The 20231-nt window shown below is 42.4% G+C and overlaps 1 protein-coding gene across 3 annotated transcripts in view; it reads left to right on the top strand.

Moving 5' to 3' along the window:
• The window catches only part of GPAM (glycerol-3-phosphate acyltransferase, mitochondrial), a 33368-nt gene extending 28738 nt beyond the window's left edge, over window positions 1–4630 (top strand). For all 3 annotated transcript variants that reach the window (XM_075026380.1, XM_075026381.1, XM_075026379.1), the window contains 2 exons: window positions 19–77; window positions 1282–4630. In XM_075026380.1, the coding sequence (XP_074882481.1) occupies window positions 19–77; window positions 1282–1398 (176 nt within the window). In that variant the 3' untranslated portion in view covers window positions 1399–4630. The remainder of the gene's footprint in view (window positions 1–18; window positions 78–1281) is intronic.
• The last annotated feature ends 15601 nt before the right edge of the window (window positions 4631–20231 follow it).

The raw sequence follows: 20231 nt of genomic DNA, 5'->3' as shown, positions 1-20231 counted from the left end.
GGGTTTTCTTTCTTGCAGCTGAGAGCGCTACCTACAGTCATGTGAAAAATGCAGTGAAAGTCTTTAAGGAAATTGGGGTAAGTGGTGATCAAAGCTGGAGACTGTTAAGTTTCATTTTAATCATAAGCACAATTTTGACAATTCATGGAACCTATTAGGTGTCAGTTTAAAATCTGTGAATGTATCTGTGCAAATGTATTGTGGGTTTTAAGCATTTTGCTTTCCTTAAGGCTCTGGGCTGTAGGAAAAGAGCATACATTGCAGAACAGGGTACTACTTCTTGTCCCTGAGAAAACCTAGATGAGTGCTAGGTGACTAGACATTTTTATTCACAGCAAATGAAGTTCCACTGCTCTAGTACAGGCCCTTATTGGACATCAGTGACAATGCTGGAAGGCTGAGAGCATGCTCTGTGCTTAGTAACAGCTAAATTTAATTTTGAAGGACTACTTAAATCTTCCAAAAGTATTAGTTACTGAATTTTGGCTTGGCAGTGATTGATGCTCCAGGAGAACCATCCTAATAGACCTCCTGTGTCCACCATGAGGATACAGGTTTTCCTTAAAATAAAGGATCAGTTTTGCACTTTACCACTAGCATTTTGAATTTTAAATTACCTATCTAGATTTTGCAAATGAAGAGTTTTTCTTTCATCAGAATGATGTGGCTTCCTGAATGCCAGATGGATTTTAGCATTATAATTTTGAAAGCATCAGCATTTATGCAAAGTATTACTAGATAAGGGTTTTGAAGTCTTTGTCTTTAAATTCTGATGTATTAAATAAACTAACAGTAGTTAGTCTGTAGTAAAGCCTATAGTAAAGGTATCTTCCTGTAGACTGGAAGAGCTGTGAAGAAAGCACATATCAAATCTATCATTTTAATTCTAGTTTATTCTGCTGTTGGAAAAGTGGAACTAGATAGCATCTGCTGAGCACCTACTTGGAGCATAGCATCTGAATTCTTGTTTTCAAAGTCCTTACACTTTCAGTTCAGATGCCTTTTGAGTGTGTGTTTTATCCCTTGGTGTTAGGAGCTGGCTGTTTATCATACGCTGTGCTTACTTCTCAGCTTCTCTTCTTTTGTACCGCTTGAAGGGCTTCAACGTTGAGTGGATTCTAATAATATCTAAAGACATTGCCATCTGAGTCTTCAAGAAAGGAAAAAAAAAAAGTCTTGTAAATGAGGGCAAATTTAGTATAGACCATAAAATTTTAGTAATGAAAGAAAGGATATTCTTTTAACATGGTGATACTTACATATATTCATGCTGTGCTTTAGGTTTTCAATCAGACAAAACAAAGAAGAGACACCATTTTGGAACTAAGCACTACGTTCCTACCTCAGCGCAACAGGCAAAAACTACTGGAATTCATCATGAGCTTCATGGTATTATAGACCACATATAGCACCTTTGTTCAGGGGCATGAAGACAGGTTTTGAGACTGTGTCAAAACCTGGGGACATTTGCTAATCCTACCAAGTGTAAGGTGCCACTGTCTGGGTAAGGCCTTCTCTGACTTGAACTACTGGAAGACAAGTGCCTTCTTATGTATGCATTTATGGGTTTCTTACAGTCCCAATCCTGTTGTAATACAGCGGTACTCAGATGACACTTTGGATACAAGTAATTAAACATGTTGCAAAAAATAAGATAAATGATTAGAATTAGATTTAAAATGAAGAGTGAAGTTTTATCAGTGTTACATTTTAAATAAAGTTTTAAAGACTGTAACAGATGCACAAATACACATATTGGTGATCTGTAGCTAACCCTGAGATCTTGAGTTTAGTGGCAACACAGCTTATGGCATAAACAAGTAACTTTCATTCCAATTCAGTTTTTTTGTTTTAAATAAATGGTTTAAAAGTTTTGCTTAGGCAGGATATATATTTCATGGATAAAGCCATAGTTTTTCATAAACGTTAACATAAATGCCAAAATTCTAATAACAGTTACAGACATCTGAGAATAATGGTCATGTAGCAGATGGTTGTGAAAAATGTTGTCAGCAGACACACCTTGCACTATTAGAGCTGTGTAGTGCAGTGGTAAGTTGCACTAATCACTGCTGTCATGAAGAATGTGAGAGTAGCGTTCTTGTTTTTATTATGGCATCTGTCATTCAGCCAGATGAAAGTCAGGAGACAGTTGCCTGAATGTGAGTATCTTGTAAAATCTTAGATTATTATTTAATTGAAAAAAGCTGTTGTTTTGTTTTTAATTAATAAAATGTCAGATTTTGGGGTTTTTTTTTTAGTGGGGTAAAGACTTGATTTGGTGAAATAATTTTTAATTTTGGCCCTAAAAATTTCAGCAATAACTTTTGCAATTCTTTGGAAACAAGTGTTCATATTGTATTCTGTTGCTGAGCAGATCTAAATTGGCAGTAGCCTCTAGAAACACAGGAATATCATAAACAATGTACTTTTGACTCTGATTTAACTGACCAAAAAAAAGTAAATTTGTAGGCAAAACTGAATTATTAATAAATTCTGTCCTATGAAACAGGACTCTGGTCTTGCAATTTGATACTTTTGCATGGAGGACTTGCACTGTAGATTTCATCTTCTCTTCATGCAAGTGGAGATTAGATTGCAACCTATAGTCCTGTATTTTAGTACAGCTGATCTAGCTGAAGCAATAACTTGGTGGTATGTGAAGCTGGTTTGCTTGTGAAATGTGTTTTTCCTCATTTAGATTGCCTTCTATATGAGGGAAATCAAACATTTCAATTACTGCAATGTTTCGCTTGATTTTCACGTCCTGGCTTTGTGAGCAGAAAATCCCCCAACCTTCATCATGTAATCTCTGTTGCTTAACATAAATACGGAAAAGCATACTTGAATCTCAGCACTTGCACTGTTACGCCAGCACAAAACTGATGCACACAATTTGAGTTTGTGGCCAAGGAGCTTGCGTTTGTACTGCACATCTGTCAACAAGAATATTTCTGTAAATTTTTTTATTAAATGCTATTAATATTTGAAACCTGCAGTTTCTAGTTTATTAGCATTATACTGTTAGCACTGTGAGATGCATGTGTTTTGTCACTAAACCAGGTGCTCTACAACACTAAAGAATTTCTGAACCAAAGCTACATTAATACGGATAGAAACTGACCATAGAGTCGCTTTTGTTCTTGTGTCCTTCTGCTCTCTCAGCAGGATAGTGACCACATCACACATAATTTGTTTTGTGAAGTCTACTAGCTATTTAGAAAACAGTTTCATCTCATACTAGCTAATATGCACTGTTTGCTAACCTGATGAATGCTCCATACAACAGTTGTTGCTGATGGCTTCCATTTAATGTCAAAAAAAGACTAGGTGCTTCTGAATAACAAGCTCTCGTAGTTTACTGCATTTCAGTATATCTGAAGTGTACTAACAGCAAAGATTGTACATAAAAAAGATTTTTGAAAATGAAGCAATATGAAGCAGACAAAACTTGAGTCATTTTATTAAGAATGTTCTGCCAACTGACATATTAGTTACCATAAACCCCAGGAGTACTGTGGTCACTGGAGTGTTCTGGCTAGGTGTTGGACCTAAGATAATTTATGGCTGACATTTAAAAAAAAAATAAAATTCTGGTTAATATAAATCAGTGAGTGGGTAGGGTAATAATGCATGTGAATACGCATTAATGAATACATTTAGTATGCGCAGGGAGGGGGCACCTCTAAAACTGGTTTGTTTTTGTATGAATAAAACCTGCATGTGAGAATTCAGTACTATGAATCATATGCCACTGGAAGCCTTTGCATTCTGCAGCAAGTGTGTATGTATACATATATATGCAAGCGTGTATATTATGACACACGACAACTATGCTTTTCCCTGAAAATAAAGCACAGAATATAAAATTATCAGGCTGTAACAGTCAAAAACTAAACCCAACACTTTTGCACTGTATTTACACCTTCAGTGTCTTCTGATTTTATTAATCTCTCATGTTTCCTTTGCTGATAGAATGCCAGGTTGAGTTAATTTCGGTAAAGTTAACCAGTAAAGAAGAAAGGACTGGCCCTGAATTACCACTAATGTATTTTAAGACTCTCCTCTTACAAAGACTTACACGAGTCTCGTCATTCCTACGAGCATATTACTCAGGTGTGCAAGTCTTTTTGGGCCAGGATCTTTCATGATATGAGAAGCTTAATCTTTCCATATGCATCCTGTAGATCTCACATTTTTAGAGCGATGAAAATGTAGAATTCCACTTCCCGTGCCGCCACAGCTACCCAGGCTCCCAGGGATCGTAAACTTGTTAATACATTTACTTTCTACTTACACTGACATGGGAGGCATATCTGCCTTCTCTTTGACAGTATAGGGCTTTATTCACCTATCTTTGATTAGGAAGCATATGCACATACTTGCATTCAACTGACTGCCTGCTCCACAGAGAAGTATCAGAATCACCACGTAGAAGAAGGTTGAGCTGGGAGGTGATGTAAGATACTGTTGCTCTTGTGTTTCTGTACTAATGAGCCTGATACTGCTTTCTTGAGAATGTTACCACGTTTTACCTGTTGCGTGTAATGCTGTGTCTGTTGTAGAAGCACAGAGGTGTACTGGAGTCATTTTAATAAATTAAACTGTTTGCTAATATGACATTTAACAAGTTCTTCTAGTGTTTTTTGTGTTTTTTTTTTATTTAAATAACCTGCTAAGATAACTCATTCAATAATTTTGTCCCATTCTGGGTAGATTCTGAAATTAAACCACGAAAAGCTTTCATTGCAGGTGTGTCTCCAGCAGTGTATGTATTGGAGCAGAACCATTTAAAAAGCAGATTGAGGTGTCATCCTGACTCCTGAGTCACTGTTTTGTTGTGAAGCGGAGGTGCCATTTTGCGTCTCCATTTCCCGATCCCCACAAGGCTCTTGTACGTGGCTTCCTCTTTTAAAGTCCCTCTCGCCTTATGGGGGGGGGGGGGCATTCAGGAGTCTAGGACTGCTCTGATGTTGCAGACTGTCCCTTCTCGTGGCCATTTCAAGCTGACCTGGAGTGCAATAAGCACCTGTCAGCAATTCTGACAGCATCTGGCAAATGTGAATCAATTGCAGTGGGGCTTTAATATAATAAAACCTGCATAGATGATCATTACTTAAATTGAGAAGGAGGGATGCTGTTTCACTCTTCAGAAAAAAAAAAAAAAGTTGTAATCAACTGATTCTTTAAGAGGCCTCTAGCAATGTTCACATGCAAGCAAGGCTCGATTAATTGACAACTCTAGGCTGAGGCAGGAAACTAAAATTCAATTATTGTCAATAGCTTGAATAAAACCCAATTCTTATTGGTGATGACCTTACATGTTATTCTTTGTGTAAATGTCTTCCTATTTCTCAGTCTTTTAAAATCCCAAATGTCAGATAAAGCACTTATCTCTGGTTTTTGTTTAATTTAGTTTTCTTGTAATAAAAGTTTGTCAGGCTTACTTAGAAGGATCGCTTGATTTGAGCTCTCTGCTTTGTTCTCTCTTATGGTACACCGAGTTTTCAGCAGCCCTGTATTTTCAAGGTAAGTTCCACATTGACCTGAATTGCTGCCTGAAACATTTTCTTTTCAGTCTTTTGTAGATCTTCATTGCACTTTGCATTTGCTGGGTGAGAAGTGTCATCCTTATTAATTCTTCTGTAAGTTGGCCCACCTGTTAATGTAATTGTCCAAAAAGTATCATAGTTGATGCTGTCATTAGAATAAGGAACTTCCATGAATGAAATGTTCATTGCTGCATGTTATGCTGGAGTTCAGACCTGAGAGACCATAAACCCCAAAGAGACTTCTAGATTCTATCTGTCGTAAAGCATTGACAGTTACAGAAACAAAAGCTATTTAATTAATTATTGTGTAACTATTAGTTATACAAATACATGTGTATGTAATTATGCAATGCAAAATTTCAATAAAAGATGCGTGGCATGATTGCTATGAGTAATCTGCATAAAAAAGGTGTTCTCCAGCTTAGTAGTAATATTGGTTCTTAAACTGATAGTGTTTGCAACCTCTTGGTCCCAAATGTTTTACAGAGTGACAATCTCTGGCAGATGAGGAAACCTAAACATGGAGATCAGATAATGCGTCTAAGGCCATGCATGGGCTCCCTGGCGCTGATGAGCATATTCTTTTGCTCCTAATTTACATGTCACTTCTGATGCTGTCTTGTATTTTCATTAGCAAGTGATGGTAGTTTGAGGAAAGCTGCATGTGTACAGGTACCAAGTGGATTTTTTTCTCTCCTTAAAGCACAATTCACGGTCAGAATGGAAGAATTATGGAGTAGAAGAATTACTATCAGTAGTGGACACGATTCCGCTAGCATCTGTTCTGAGTCTCGTCTATTTGGTATCTTCGTTAGTGACTTGGGGAATGGAGGAGAGAGTTTGCTCTTTACATTTGTAGATTAACAAGTTTTGTGGGAGCCAGGTTGTACACTGGAGGTTGTCATGATCCCAATGGTAATGATACATTTTGGAAAGATCTGAAGGCAAAAAGAAGAATGCAGTTCAACCAGGAAAGTACATGGTATTACAACTGAGAGAAGAAAAACTAAATGTGCAGGTACAGGAGAGGAAATAAACTGCCTGTGCAGCAGTTCTTTGGAGAAAACTCCAGTTACTGGAAAATCACAAGCAGAACATGACTCAAAAGTGGCATACTGTTACGAAAAGGGCAGATGTCATGCAAAGATACCTTACGCCTACACATGAATGACAAACACAGAGCAAAACTTTCCGTTCAGATTGATAAGGTCTCAGCTGGGATACCATGTTCTGTTTGAGGAGCTCTATTTGAAGGACGATATGGGCAAGATGGAAGGAAAAAAAAGGCTTTTTTTTTTCCCCTTGTGGAGAAGAAGACAAGAATCTGGATTATTCCCTGGATATGGGTGTACCCAGGTTGGATAAAGGTAGTGAATTTAGTCTTCAGTTGCAGTGAAAAGAATCAGGTTAGACACCATACAAATCTTTTTACTGTAAGCAAAGAGAAGCACTGATATAGATGGCCTGGGTGTTGGGTCCCTGTCCCTGCTGGTTGTCCCATGCTGCATGATGGTGAGCAGAAGAGACGGGAGGTGAAGTTCTCCCTTCCAGGCCTAGGTATCAGCCCTAGGTGAAATAGAAATGGGTTTGTGCAGAAGCAGCTTGGTCAGGCTGCTTTGACTGGTGGTCTGGCTGGCTCTTTATCCCCGAGTCCTGAGATCAGGAGCAGCTCTAATATAGATTATACTTCTTGTTCCTGTAATCCTTCAGGAATAAAATATATGAAGGCTTTATTAAGGTGGTTCTGTAAAAATGTTTGCTTAGTGTCTCTTCTGGTCAAAAAGCACATAGAGTGCCATCAGTGATCAGGAAAGAAGTAGAGAAGAAACCGGGTAACATTGCTGTGCCTCTACACTGCGTCTTCAGTGTTGTGTGAGCATTTTCATGGAGAGATGTGTAGGAGCCTCCTACCTCTGCCAGCAGTAAAATTCTTGGTGACTGGAAAACATGTAAGGAATCCTACCCCTGGCATTTTCACCTTCCAGACTGTTCCTGGCAGATTACAATAACAAATCACAAATTAACCCTGTAATCTGTTAAGAGATTACAGTTTAACTCTGGCCCTGCTTTGGAAATGCTGAAAACCAAGTGATATTTCCTGAGTTTTGGGTTTACCGCCGCCTTGACTATTGCGTTATCTCAGGAGTTCAGGCTCCAGTGATTGTATCTGCCGAAAGAAAACAACATTTATAAATGCCACAGAGTTGACAGTGGCATTGTTTTAGCATAATGTGTTTTCTTTGGAAGACTTTCCAGGTTCTCCCCAAAAATACTTAAGCAACCTCTTTCAGTGAGCTGTGTACTGCACGATGGCTGCTGTGTAATTGGTACCCAAGATGGCTTGTTAACAGCTCGCTGGAATGTGTCTGTAGCACCCATGTCTCACCTTTGTTGTCGTCCTTCAGATGAGGCTGAAGCAGGGCTGATGGACTGGTTAAACATTTTGCCTATCTGTGGAAAGTTCTACAGGCTCACCTTATGGCTGTTAATATAGGTGTTCTCTAAATTTAGCTGAAGCCTGATTTTAGCAGTGGTGCTAGGCACCTTTTGAATCAGCCTTCCTCTTGTCTCTGCACGATGGAGAAGGCCACTTAAACTACTACCTGTCAGAAAGCTGTAAAAGCCCTTTTTCAGTGTTGATATTTCCCCTTCATTAAACTTCATTATTATAATTCAGCGTCTTTGCCTACAAATCTCTCCCTTTGTCTCTCTGGCTGGTTGGCCATTTATAGCCTCCAGTTTCCCCAGTTTCTTCTCCCTGTATGCTACAGGTTTAGACACTCCTCATCCTCATGACCGTTCCTGTTCCCAGGTGCTTCTCATTGTCCTTCTTAACAGCAGCTCTTTGGTTGGGTGACTCAGCTTTCTCATTCAAACAAAGCTCCCGAAATGTAAAAATAAGCCCCTTTAAAATCCAGGCATGGTAATTAAAATGAATTAATATTTTTCATCTTTTTTTTTCTGTCAGAAAATCCTGTCTCCTTAAAAATCAATGTATTAAAAAGCAGGTATATTTCTCTTTATGCTTCCTTATTTTGGCAAGGTGTTTGTGAAAGAATTAAATCTGAAGAAAGACTTTGCATTGAAGTAGTGGCTTTGTTCAGTTTGGGGTTTTGAAAGTGGAGGTAGAACAAGATCTTTCTCAAAAGTTTTCCATAAAAACTTTCAACAAACCAATTGGATTTGAAATGCTTGTGATGTTTCATTCAGCTGTCATTGAAATGTAATTAATCTCCTCTTCGTTTTGGAGACTAGCTTGATTAATCCGCTAGTATTTGTTTTCCTGAATAAATGTTATTTTTTATTTTTGAAAATGATCAGCCTGACTCAATGAGATCAATTTTAATGCTATCCTGCAGAATAATATGTTCTATGCAAATAAATTATGTTTTGAGGAAGCCATACCATAGCACACATTCCTTGAAAAATATTTTTTAAATCCCCAAAAGAAATCATTACATGTAGTAAAGTGAATGCTCCCTGTCTCTAGGAGATGAGGACGTTTAGACATGTCTTATGTTTACATTTTTGTAATACTTAGCTATAATGTGAATTAATTCTGGTGGTAGGTTTTAGAACTCCTCCATTCTTCCCTCAAAACTGCAGATTCTGTCCCTTTTACCCCAAAATGTTTCTTTTTGTCCAAGAGTCTGGGAAAACCGTGTTAGGTATTAGGAGAATTCTATCCCTTTACCAGCTGTAATCATTAACCCAAGTTGTAGTTTAAGGAAGTCCGAAGCAAAAAAACGTAGAAATATTAGAAGCTGGTATATTCTGGATATACTCCAGAGAGTTAGGAGAGTGAACCAGGGCAGGAGGTTGCGTGTGTGTTTTTGTCTTTTAATTGGTTTATATGAAGTTATCCCTTTGCCAATGCAGAAGGCAGTAAAAATGAAAAATGTTGGAACCAGTGACACATGTAGTTAATTTTCTGAACTAAGTAAATTAAGTACAAATTGGTTATTAATAATTCAAAGCAAAATGCTAGATAAGAAATCGGAGCAGCTTTTCTATCATTTTCAACCATTAAAATATTAGTCTGAGCAAGGCAGACCAAGGCTCCCTTATCTCTTATTAAAGCCTCACTTCTTCATTTATTAAAGAATCAGATCTAAATGATGCAGCAGGCTTGAGACATTGCTGTTGCAATAGCCTGGTGTATCATGCCCTGCTGCAGACTTGGCCTAAGCTAGAAGTTGGGTTCGGCGCAGGAAATTTTGGGTATGCAGGACCTCCTGGAGATAGCCTGGTCACTTCCCTGGGGATTGTTATTGTAGGTCATGTGAAGAGGTGAGGAGCTGGGAGGGGAGGAGGGTCGGGAGGGCTGTGCACTGGAGGACGACTGGGGGGACATCGCTCTGATGCATGGAGATATGGAACTCAGCTCCTCGCTCTGAAATGGTCTCCAGATGTGACCCTGGGAAGACCACTTAAAGCTCTATGTTTGTTAAAAAGTCCCACGGGGCCCAGGAGATAACGGCGTGGTGCCCTGTGGTACCCATGTCCCGGGAGCAGGGATGGAGGATGGACCGATGTGGTACCCACGTCCTGGGAGCAGGGATGGAGGATGGACCGATGCGGTACCCACGTCCTGGGAGCAGGGATGGAGGATGGACCGATGCGGTACCCACACCCTGGGAGCAGGGATGGAGGATGGACCGATGCCTCCGAAGTTCCACAGGTATTCACGAGCATGGTGCTATGGCTTTCCGTGCTGGCAATCCCGAGGTGTGTCCCTGCAGTGGGCACCTCTGCCCCATCCCTGCCCCTGAACGGGACGAACGGCTCCTGCTCAGCCGCCGCACGGCCGGGATGGAGCGTGTGGCATGCATGGAGGGCTGCCAGCCTCAGCAGGTCCTGGTCCCCCTAGCAGCATCACAGCAGGTGGGAATAAACGAAGGGAAGGGAGGCACAGTGAGACTCCCGGTCCAACTAGCTCAGGGTGATTTTCTTCTTTAATACAAAAAAATTCAGCTCTCCCTGTTATTGCTGTGTGACTACAGCAATTTCCACTGTCTGCATGGGCTCTGGTACAGTGATTTCTTTCTCCCAACTCATTCTCATACAGGGGGTTAATCCTGAGTCTGACTGCTCCCTACTGTGTAAACTACATAAGGGTTTTTTTGTTTAAATTGTGTAAGAAAATACTCTTTCCCCACTGTTTGCCTGCTTTTGCATTCAGACTGTACTTTGTGAGGTAAGAATTGCCTCTCAGATCTATCAGGGTTACAGTAAAATGAAATAAAAACAGGCTTCCCAAAGGAGGCGTGTAGTTGCCACTTACGTCCATGGGTAGAAAAATTCCCGATGGCTGGAAAACAGGGGGTTAAGGACTTTGGTCCCAGCCTTTTAATTTTTTTTTTTTTTTTTTTTTTTTTTTTTTTTAGAGGGATTTTGTCATTTTGCTAATAGACAAACATGGATGAGCCCAGTTCCATCTTCAGTGTGTCCAGCAGGTGGTGGTGGAGTTTCATCTACGACTGCGATCCTCACCAAGGGCCTGGACACCACCATTCCCACACCTCAGCCCCCAGGCTGTGCATTAGAAATGAAACATCATTTCCTTGGCAGCCAGATGCAATATTTGTTTAACATGGAAAGCACTTCGTTTGGAGCTGATTTTATCTGTTGCCGTGATTGATTTTTATAGTTGCAGGAGTCAGGCTGTGTTTGGCACTTGACACAAACACCACCACCTTTGAAAGACCATCTTTAATGCCTGTGGCATGGAGTGGTGTTTATGCTGCTTCAAGAGAAAATTTGCATTAGGAGAGACGCTCTTCACTTCACCTCGTCTTCCTCCTGCAACCTCTGGTTCGGACAGGCATTTTAAAGAAACGAAGCCATCGCTCCAAGTCCAGATCTGAGCATGCCTCGAGTTTGGAAGTGTCCCAGATGCAAGACTAGATTTCTGGGTTGCAGACCCATATCAGATCCCCCTCAGCCTCCCACCCCATGCAAACTGATGCCCCCCTACAGCTGTGGAAGGCAGAGAACTGGATCTTCTGCAAGCTAGGTGGAAAGGAGAGGCTGTGTCCTTGGGGTGTTCTGGAGAGCCTGGCAGGTCTGCCAGCTCAGCTTATCCCCCTTTAGATGTAAACCTTCCTTTGAAGCTGAAAGGCAACTCCAAGACTTTGGCTGAATGTGGCTACAAGGTGTCCTCATAGCATGACTACATCTCCTAAGTATTCTGCAAAGCATTACAAGAATGAATTTAATTTTAAAATATTCTGCAGGCTTTTCCTTGTGAAGATAACCTTCTTGAACTCAAGAGTCCCAGCAAGTAGAGTCATTAGAACACCAGTGAACAGCCTAATTCATCAGCACACAGTGGTTTGCACTCAAAAACCTCCTGAGGCACCCACTAGTGCAAAGCAGATTTGAACCTGCCTTAAATAAAACCCGAGGAGTCCCCTGAGCTTAAGAAATCCTTCAGGGCAGGGGAGACAGCGCAGTTCACTCAACTGCACAGCACAGAGGTGTGGGGTCTGGACAGGGAGATGGCCAGTTCCCTGCTGAGCATCTCTGCCCCGGTGTCCAGATGGCTTTGTGGAGCCCAGGAGATGTTGCTTACGTGCATTTCTTGACGCTAGCCTTGATGTTGACAAATCCTGCCCTTTCCTCTTCCCTGTCCCTGCTCAGTTCCTCCCCAATGCCCGTGTCCCCTGTTCCTGGGCAGCTGGTTTAAGCTTTGCCGAGAGCACAGCTGAACAAAATAATGCAGCTTGCTCCCTGCACATCCCCTTCTTCTCTGGATTATTTTTCAGGCAGATCAAAGTCCCGGTCCGACTCCTTGCAAAGCACCGCTGGCCACTGTCAGCATGGCGGAGGGAGCCAAGCTGGTGACAGGAACAAATGATGCAGAAAGGAGGGCAGGAATACCTTACACCAGTACTTTTAAGGGCCTCTTACCCTTAAGGCTTTAAGTTTCTGTGTCAATTCAAGCAGTTTCCAGCTAGCCCAAAAAGCAAGGTGTGGGGAATGAAGCAATGACAGGACCCTTAGATCCCTTCGCTCCTCCCAGATGATGTGCAGGGCAGAGCTCACACCTGGGCCTGGATCTGAGAAAAGAGCAGTTGCCTTAGAGATGGTTTTAAAGTGAGAAGGAGCATGGTTCTGGCTGCTAACCCAGAAATCATAAATCCAAAGGTGTGCTCTGAGCTGGAAGAGGCTGCATTTAACTCCCTGTGCCTGTCCTCTGCAGCCTGGCCTGCTGACGGCTTTAGTAGCAATACTATTTTTATTATTCTGCCATTACACTGCTTGGGATCAGAATTTGGTTCCTTTAGTCAAAATGACAAGGAATCAATTCCTGTCTTGAACTTCTTGCGAGAGAAGTGGTTACTCTGGCACAAGTAAAACTCTAAAAGGATTTCTTCCACATGTGAAATATTAGCTAATCAAGCCTGGAGAAGATTTATGGATACTAACGCAGCCACTGGAGGGCAGCTGTAAAACTCACAACTGCCCTTGTATCAGCTAATCTGTCCCCGAATGGTTCACTTCAGGCTTATCTTGTTGCAGAAAACATTTCCCTTTTGCTTTCCTACATTCCTTTTCCTCTCACTCCATTACTCTCAGCTCCAGCAGCTTTTCGAGCCTCCAGGACGGCAGCTCCCTCTGCTCACCTGCCAGCCGGCAGCAGGGCAGCCGATGATGCTCCTGGTAACACCAGTTTGGACAAACGGCTGTTCTTCCCCCTTCTCCAAGCATCTGTCCTCCCGGTCTGTGCACCGAGTCTCCCTGCTGCTCCTGCTAGGGGTGCTTGCCCTGTAACCTGGCAGGGCACTGAGCTCAATGGGCAATTTGGATATTCAGGGTGAAAAGCCTTTTAGAGCCCCAAAGCTGCTTCTCAGGGGGCTGGATGTGACCCAGCAGTGAAAAGAGGGACACAAACATCATATGTGCTGTGGTGAAGGTCAGCTGCGGCACGTCGGAGCCTGGCAAGAGGTGCCAAACAGCGGGAGAGCCACCAGTAGCAGAGAGGGCTGGCTGGTGAGACCAGTTACCAACAGCAGGGCGATACTGGTGGTGGGGCAGGCAGGGGTCTCAGCTGACGGACAGCCTGCTTTTGTAGGCACCGCGGGAAAGGGGTGTTCTGGGGTGGCACACAGAAGAGGACAAGAGGATGGACTTGGTGTGTGAAAACAAAGCCAGCAAAACAAAACAGCGGAGGCTTCTCTGGCAGCTCCCAGCGCTGGAACAGCCCAGCTGGTCTCACCAGCCAGCCCTCTCTGCTACTGGTGGCTCTGCCACTGTTTGGTATCTCTTGCCAGGCTGCAACTGGGCCACAAACACACTGGAGCTGGCACCAGGGGAGGAAAGATGTGCCCGTGAGCGCCAGCGCCTCGATCGGAGCGCGGTGCCGAGGCACCATGGTTCAGGAGCTCAGTCCCGGCCATCTCTTGACTTGATACAGAGCAGGGACGCGGTCATTTGAATGTCTCCACGAAGTGCTTGTAGGCATTGCACGTTAAGAAATAAAACTTCCGACTTACTGTCGTAGGAGCAGCTGCTTCGCCGCCCCTCAGCCCCCCCCGAGGGGTGGGAGCACATTTGGATCCGGCAAGAGGAGGCGGCTGCTGGGGAGAGGCGGCCGCATCCCTGAGGAGCCCAGCGTGTGGGGCGAGGGAGGGTGACAGTACCACGCTGCTGGAGGAGATTGCCTCAGGTTACTCGCTGAATTATGCCATTAAATCACTCCACATTGGACAAATCGGTGCTCTGAATGATTTGCCTTTGCCGGCACAGTTGAGTGGAGATACAAACACACACAAACACTCTCTTTCTCTCTAATTTTCCTCTGCGTGGTAGATGAGACCTGAAAAAATAAACACGCATCTTTCCCTATGGCCTATGATGTTCCTCTAAATGGTGCTTTTGTCGGCTGTAACACATCCCTTCCAGTCCGGTGCCTTTGCTGTTGTCGCTGTGAACCCTATTGCATCTCTTCGGTACTGCCCTGCAGCAGGGTGGGACGGTTTCCACTCTGCTCCAACCTCAGTTAAGCAGTTTTTTGGGTTTTTTTGCTGGCACCAATATCTGATTGCAAGAGTGAGGTAGAAACTAGATATCGTCGAGAGGCCTTGAGAGCCTCAGTCTGTTCTGCTCTGCTGTGCTCTGGGCTGTGCTTGGCAATTTTAAGAAGTGAGGTTCCTCAGACATCTGGGATGACTGTCTTCTTTTCCAGACAATTTCAACCAACTTCCACACGTCAGAGTAACTGCAGATGTAATAACAAGCTATAATATCATCACTATGCCGTTCAGCTCTGCTGTTCAAGACGCAGCAGTTGCGTGGCTGACCAGCATACACCAGCTGACCGGGCCCTCGGCCATTTCGGAGCAGCTTCTGCTGGTACCGTCGTGTGCCCCATGGGAGATGTAAGGGCTGCGGGAAGATGTACGATGAGGTGGTGGTTAGAGGAGACAGGACACAAATTCACAGACAATAACGCTTCATTGGTTATGCTGTTCATGGGAGGCCATCCTTTACAAGTATAAATAGGTTATCCTCTCTTCTTAAATTCCCCGTGTTACTGGCTTCATCTGGGCGTTGACTTGTTTCCACACAACCCACAGGGGACAGAATTGCTGCAGGAAAATGAAGGGGGAAAATGAGTCTTTAACTTGACCTGTAACATCAGAGACTTTGAAAAATTGTGAGTGTTTTTGTAGAGCTTTTATATCATCACCCTTTTCAACTGAGCATCCCAAATGCTTTATAAATATTAATTAAGTCTCATGTGGCTCCTCTGTATTACGTAAAGACAGAATTGCCTCATCCATCAGAAGAGAGGATCCAGAAGCTGCTTAACAATTTGAGACAGCATTAAATGACACCAGCTCAGTGAATAAGAACATAACACGTGCTTGAAACTTCTGGGCAGGAGAAAAATTTAAGCAAGGGGACTTGTAAAAACATAGTGTTGGATCATGAAGGGCTACATGAGGATCTCTCTTGCTATACCCGTCTTCTGTCTCTCTTTTTGCTTTGCAGGAAAATCTTGTCTCCCTGGCTAAACTTTATCTTATTAGAGTTTCAGAAAGGAAGCAACCTAAAGGGAAAATGCTCATAAAATCCTCACCCTCTCTCCCAGTCCTAAGACATTATTCATGGCCTGCAGATGCTGACACTGGGAACTGCTGGAAGAGAGGGCTGGACCAGATGGACCGAGGTGCCGTGGGAGCGCAGCGTTTAAGGGAACTCTGTGGAGCAGCCTGGAGCTGGGAGCAAGACGATGAAGCCAGGCATGATGTGGAAACCTCATTAGACAGCAGAACACAGCGATTTAAAGGGCTGTCAATGTAGTATCAGTACGCAGGGGATGCTGCTTGTTTGGGAAGGAATTGCAAGATTATTCCCAGTCATTAAGATCACAGAGCCTCACGAAAAGACATGAGCTAAGAGCAAACTGCCTGCCAATTACATATCAGGTGTTAGACAAATTAATATCACACCCAGCTGAAGAATTTGGATTTGGACTCTAGTTCATTAAAAAGCTTAACTCAAAGACTAGCATTTAATGAATGCAGAGAGGCATCAGTTATTTACTCAAATTTCTCATCTCCTGCTGAAAGTATTCTCATTTTCTCTTTCAAATGCCTGAGAAAGGCACTGGATTAATTGTTTCTCCAGCTGGACTTCTCCAGATGTGTCTTCTAAAGCCACTCTGCATTAATGGTTTCTAGTAAGACAACTGCAGACCAGGGTAAAATTAAAGTACAGTGGAAAAAATTGTTTGTGTTGGAAAATTCAGGGACTTTTTTTGTGGTATACCAGATATACGAAGGCAATCTTGGAATGTCCTAAAGTTTCAGTGAGTGCAGGAGACGTGCTAGAGATGCTATTTTTTTTTTTATCAGTGCCACTAACTGACCTTTTATATAGAAATTAGTTACAGAAAAGGACCTGGATGGCTTGGTGGGCATCAATTTGCCCTTGCACCAACAATGCTTGCCCAGGCCATAAAGGCCAACTGCACCATAAACTGCATTAGCTAGAGCCTAGGTGCTTCTTCCCCTTTACTGAACACTTAAAGAGGCCACATCTGGAATAATGCGCCAAATTTCCGCCCCCATCCCCAAAACAAAGGCTTGCTCTATCCTGCTCTCAAGAGGCAACAGACACAAGCTGCAACAAGGGAAATTCCAGATACCAGGAAAAAAGTCCCCAGCGAGGGCAGTGAAACCCCACAGGGAGGGCTCGGAGAGGCTGTTGAATCTCTGTCTTTGGAGACGTCAAACATCTGACTCAAAAAGATGCCGAGCAACTTGTCCTAAGCTGGCCCTGCTTTGAGGCAGGGTGGGGTGGTGTTGGACCACCAGACTGCCAGAGGTCCCTCCCAACCTAAATTATTCCATTATTTTGTTCCCATTGGGGACTGGAACAGACTTGTGGAATCTGTATTTTTTAGTTCTCTAGGCCATACTTAGACAAATTAACAGACATAAACAGCCTTTGAGACACTAAGGTTTGTGTTGCTGTAAGAATTATGATCATTCTAAGGTCATGATTGTTCTGGGGTTTTTTAAATGTAAAAGTGGAACTGGTTTTCTTATTTTAATTTCTTTCTTCACCACATATGAATTCACCTCTGCTGAGTTTTAATCTACAGTGAATTTTCTGGCTTTGTTTCCTGCAGAACTTCCTGCAGAATGGAAATGAAAGGTAATTGAAAGCATAGATCTGTTAATCCTGAGGGTCTCAGTACTGCCTCTTAATATACATTGGTAAAATATGCAAAGTTATAGCAATCAGTTACAGCATGGCTGCAATGAATCTCTTATTAGCTCATGCAAGGCACACTAGATGAAGATTGATGAAGAAGAAAGGAGGTGAAAGTGAATTTTTTATTTAAATGGTCCCAGTTCAATGAATTCTCTGCATTCTTGGCATGATAACCCAATCAATGATTGGCTCTGTGAAATAAGAGGATTGACACTGTTTTAATGCATTTTGTTTTACAGCAGTTGTTTTCCTATACACAATATTTGTACAGGAAAACTAACAATACTTGACTACATGAAAATGAAGTTCATTATTAGGTAGACTTCCCTGTGTTCATCCTCTGTAGGATCTGTGTATCTTGGGAAGGTTTTTTGTTGCTTTTGGGGGGGTATAGCAATACTACATAATTAGCATAAAATAAACACCAATCTCTTGCCTTTCCAGTCAGGAAAAAAAGGGGTACGGCAGTACATTGCAAAGAAACAAATGGCACTCAGGGTAAAAAGTGCTGGGAGTGGGTCTGTTAGGTTATAACTTTGTCCTCATCCAAAGGAGTTTTTGAAGAGCACTATTAGTTTCCGGTGACATGAAGGAGGATTTCAGCACTGATTTCACCATATGTCTTTGTTTCAATTAATGGTTTTGCTTCCAGGTAAAATAACAGAAAACATACACGTACTCACAGTACCCAGCAAATTCTTTCTCTTCATTTCTTTTGCCTTTTCATTTTTAACATTGCCAGCTCTCCTTATAGTTAACAGTATGTCAGCATTGTCATTAAAAACCTTTGGTTCTGTTTTTATATATGAACTGTAAAAAAAATTGCTTCGGGCTTTAAATTTAGTTTCTAGGGTCTTGCTCATAAGATCCTGTAAAACATTTTATGAATTCATAAAAATATGTTCAGCTCTGCTCCAGCTCTGGGATTCAGTCCATTGACTCTCCACCACAAAAGTTTACTAAACATTTTTTAATACACTTTTATTAGTGAATTTCTTATAGAGCACATTTTAAATTTGTCATGGGAGTTTCTTTATAGCTTTTTTTCTGCTTATCACAAATTAAAAAGAAAGTTTGCTGTTTCTGCTACTTTAGAAATTGATTCTCGACTCAGATCATCAACACATTCTTAGGACTCTCAAAAAGGTTATTGTATACTTGCACAACTCTCACATTTCCCTTACTTCAACCTCTCCGGTCTGCTTGTTTTAAATATTTCCGGAAGGATTTTGAATGACATGAGCTAGGTGGCAGGGATATTTAAACTGTGTTACTGCACCTACAAAATCTCCCCAGGGAGGATTTTAATTCTGCAGACTACCTCTCCAAGGTGGTTGAGGGAATCCGGTTTCCAGAAGAAGGGCAAGAACCCCGGGTTTTCATTTGCTCAGAAGAGCTGAAACAAAGCAAATTATCCATGGTATTGTAAAGTTAACAACCACAACTCTTAACTTGACTCTTTAGTTTCTGTAAAGTATAGAAATGCAGGATTTGTCCTGCTGGAAGACAACTGGGTCTGTGTCAACCTGCCTGTGAGAGCTGCCAGGGGCATGTGCTAAGACACAAGTCCAAGAAACCCCACAGTTAAATAACTCGCCCAAAGGGGAAGTTTATTCCCAGATCTCCAAGTTCATGGCTGAGAACACAGGCTGAAATGCAGGATAGCTTTTATTGTATGAACTTCTGTATCCCTCAGTGCTGTGGCATCAAACGATGCAATGAGTTTCAAAGGCTCATTAGCATTTGCGTGAATTGCTCCTGCCCAGGCAAACTGGCATGCATTTCCTCTGACCAGCTTGCAATGGGTTCCCAATTCACATTAACTAGATTATCTCCTTCCTTTCATAAGGATATATGCAGGAGAGCTCTATTTCCCTTTCCATATGCCACTTGATATTTTACTGCTGTATCTCCCCCTCTTCTCTTTTAACTGCTATTGCTGCTCTGCACCTGATCCTTTGGATTAGATGCTGGGGTGCCTGTCAGTGTATGCAAAAGAGATATTGGGCATGAACAGGATTTTTCGTGGTCTATATAGATGTGAAGTTTATTGTTTATTCTTTCTGATAGTGGAATTTATTGTGAAGTTTATTGGTTTTGATAGTCAAATCTTCCCACGGGCTGCCTCTGAGTTGGGGCAGCACAGGATCACACACTGTCCCAGCTTGCTGCAGGAATATTTTTAAGCAAATGCTAGTACTATCCTTTACTTCTGCAACAGAGAAGGATTTAAGTAATGATAGGAAGTGAGACTCAGTGAACGGAAGCATAATAGGAATCAGGTCTCGCTCAGTGATGAGATTTGGGCAACGTTGATGTGCCCTGCATGTGATAGCTTTGTGTGTGCAGGAACGAACAGTCCCTCCTAGTCCCCCTTCGGCAGGCTGGACTGTGTCCCCGTAAACCCGGGTGATGATACACTTCTGCTTTCATGAAGCAGCATTATTACCTGCTGCCAGATTTAGGAAGGAATTAGGACGTCTTTCAAAAATCAGAATTTGAATTCAGAAATACGTTGTTCTCTCACCATTTTATTCCCCTCTAGCCTCCTCTCAGAAACACCCGATGAGCGTTTCGTGGGTCTAACAGGCTGCAGAAGTCCCTGTACTCCTTCCCAACCGCAGACCGCGAGCCGGAGTGGCTGGGTCAGAGCTCTGCCCGGTGTCAGGCCACGGCGCTGTCAGATGGCATGCTGTGACCGCATCCCTCCTACTGATCGGTAAGACTGTCCTAAATGCCTAAAAGGTTTTTTTACTCCCCTCTTGTTCAGGAGTTAGGCACTTGGGTTACCTTCCTGGCTCGACCACTGAACTGATGTGTTCAATGACTGTAACTCTGCAAACCGTGCAGGACACTGGAGGTACCTCGAGCTCTTTTTCCTGCACAAGAGCTTGTGTGGCAGAAGGACAGAGTTTTCTTGTTACTATTTGTTCTGTAATAAAACCCTGT

Source organism: Buteo buteo, chromosome 4 (assembly GCF_964188355.1).
Source record: "Buteo buteo chromosome 4, bButBut1.hap1.1, whole genome shotgun sequence".
Lineage (NCBI taxonomy): Eukaryota > Metazoa > Chordata > Aves > Accipitriformes > Accipitridae > Buteo > Buteo buteo.
The sequence above is the reverse complement of the archived record's forward strand: the minus strand, read 5'-3'. Positions and strand labels throughout refer to the sequence as shown.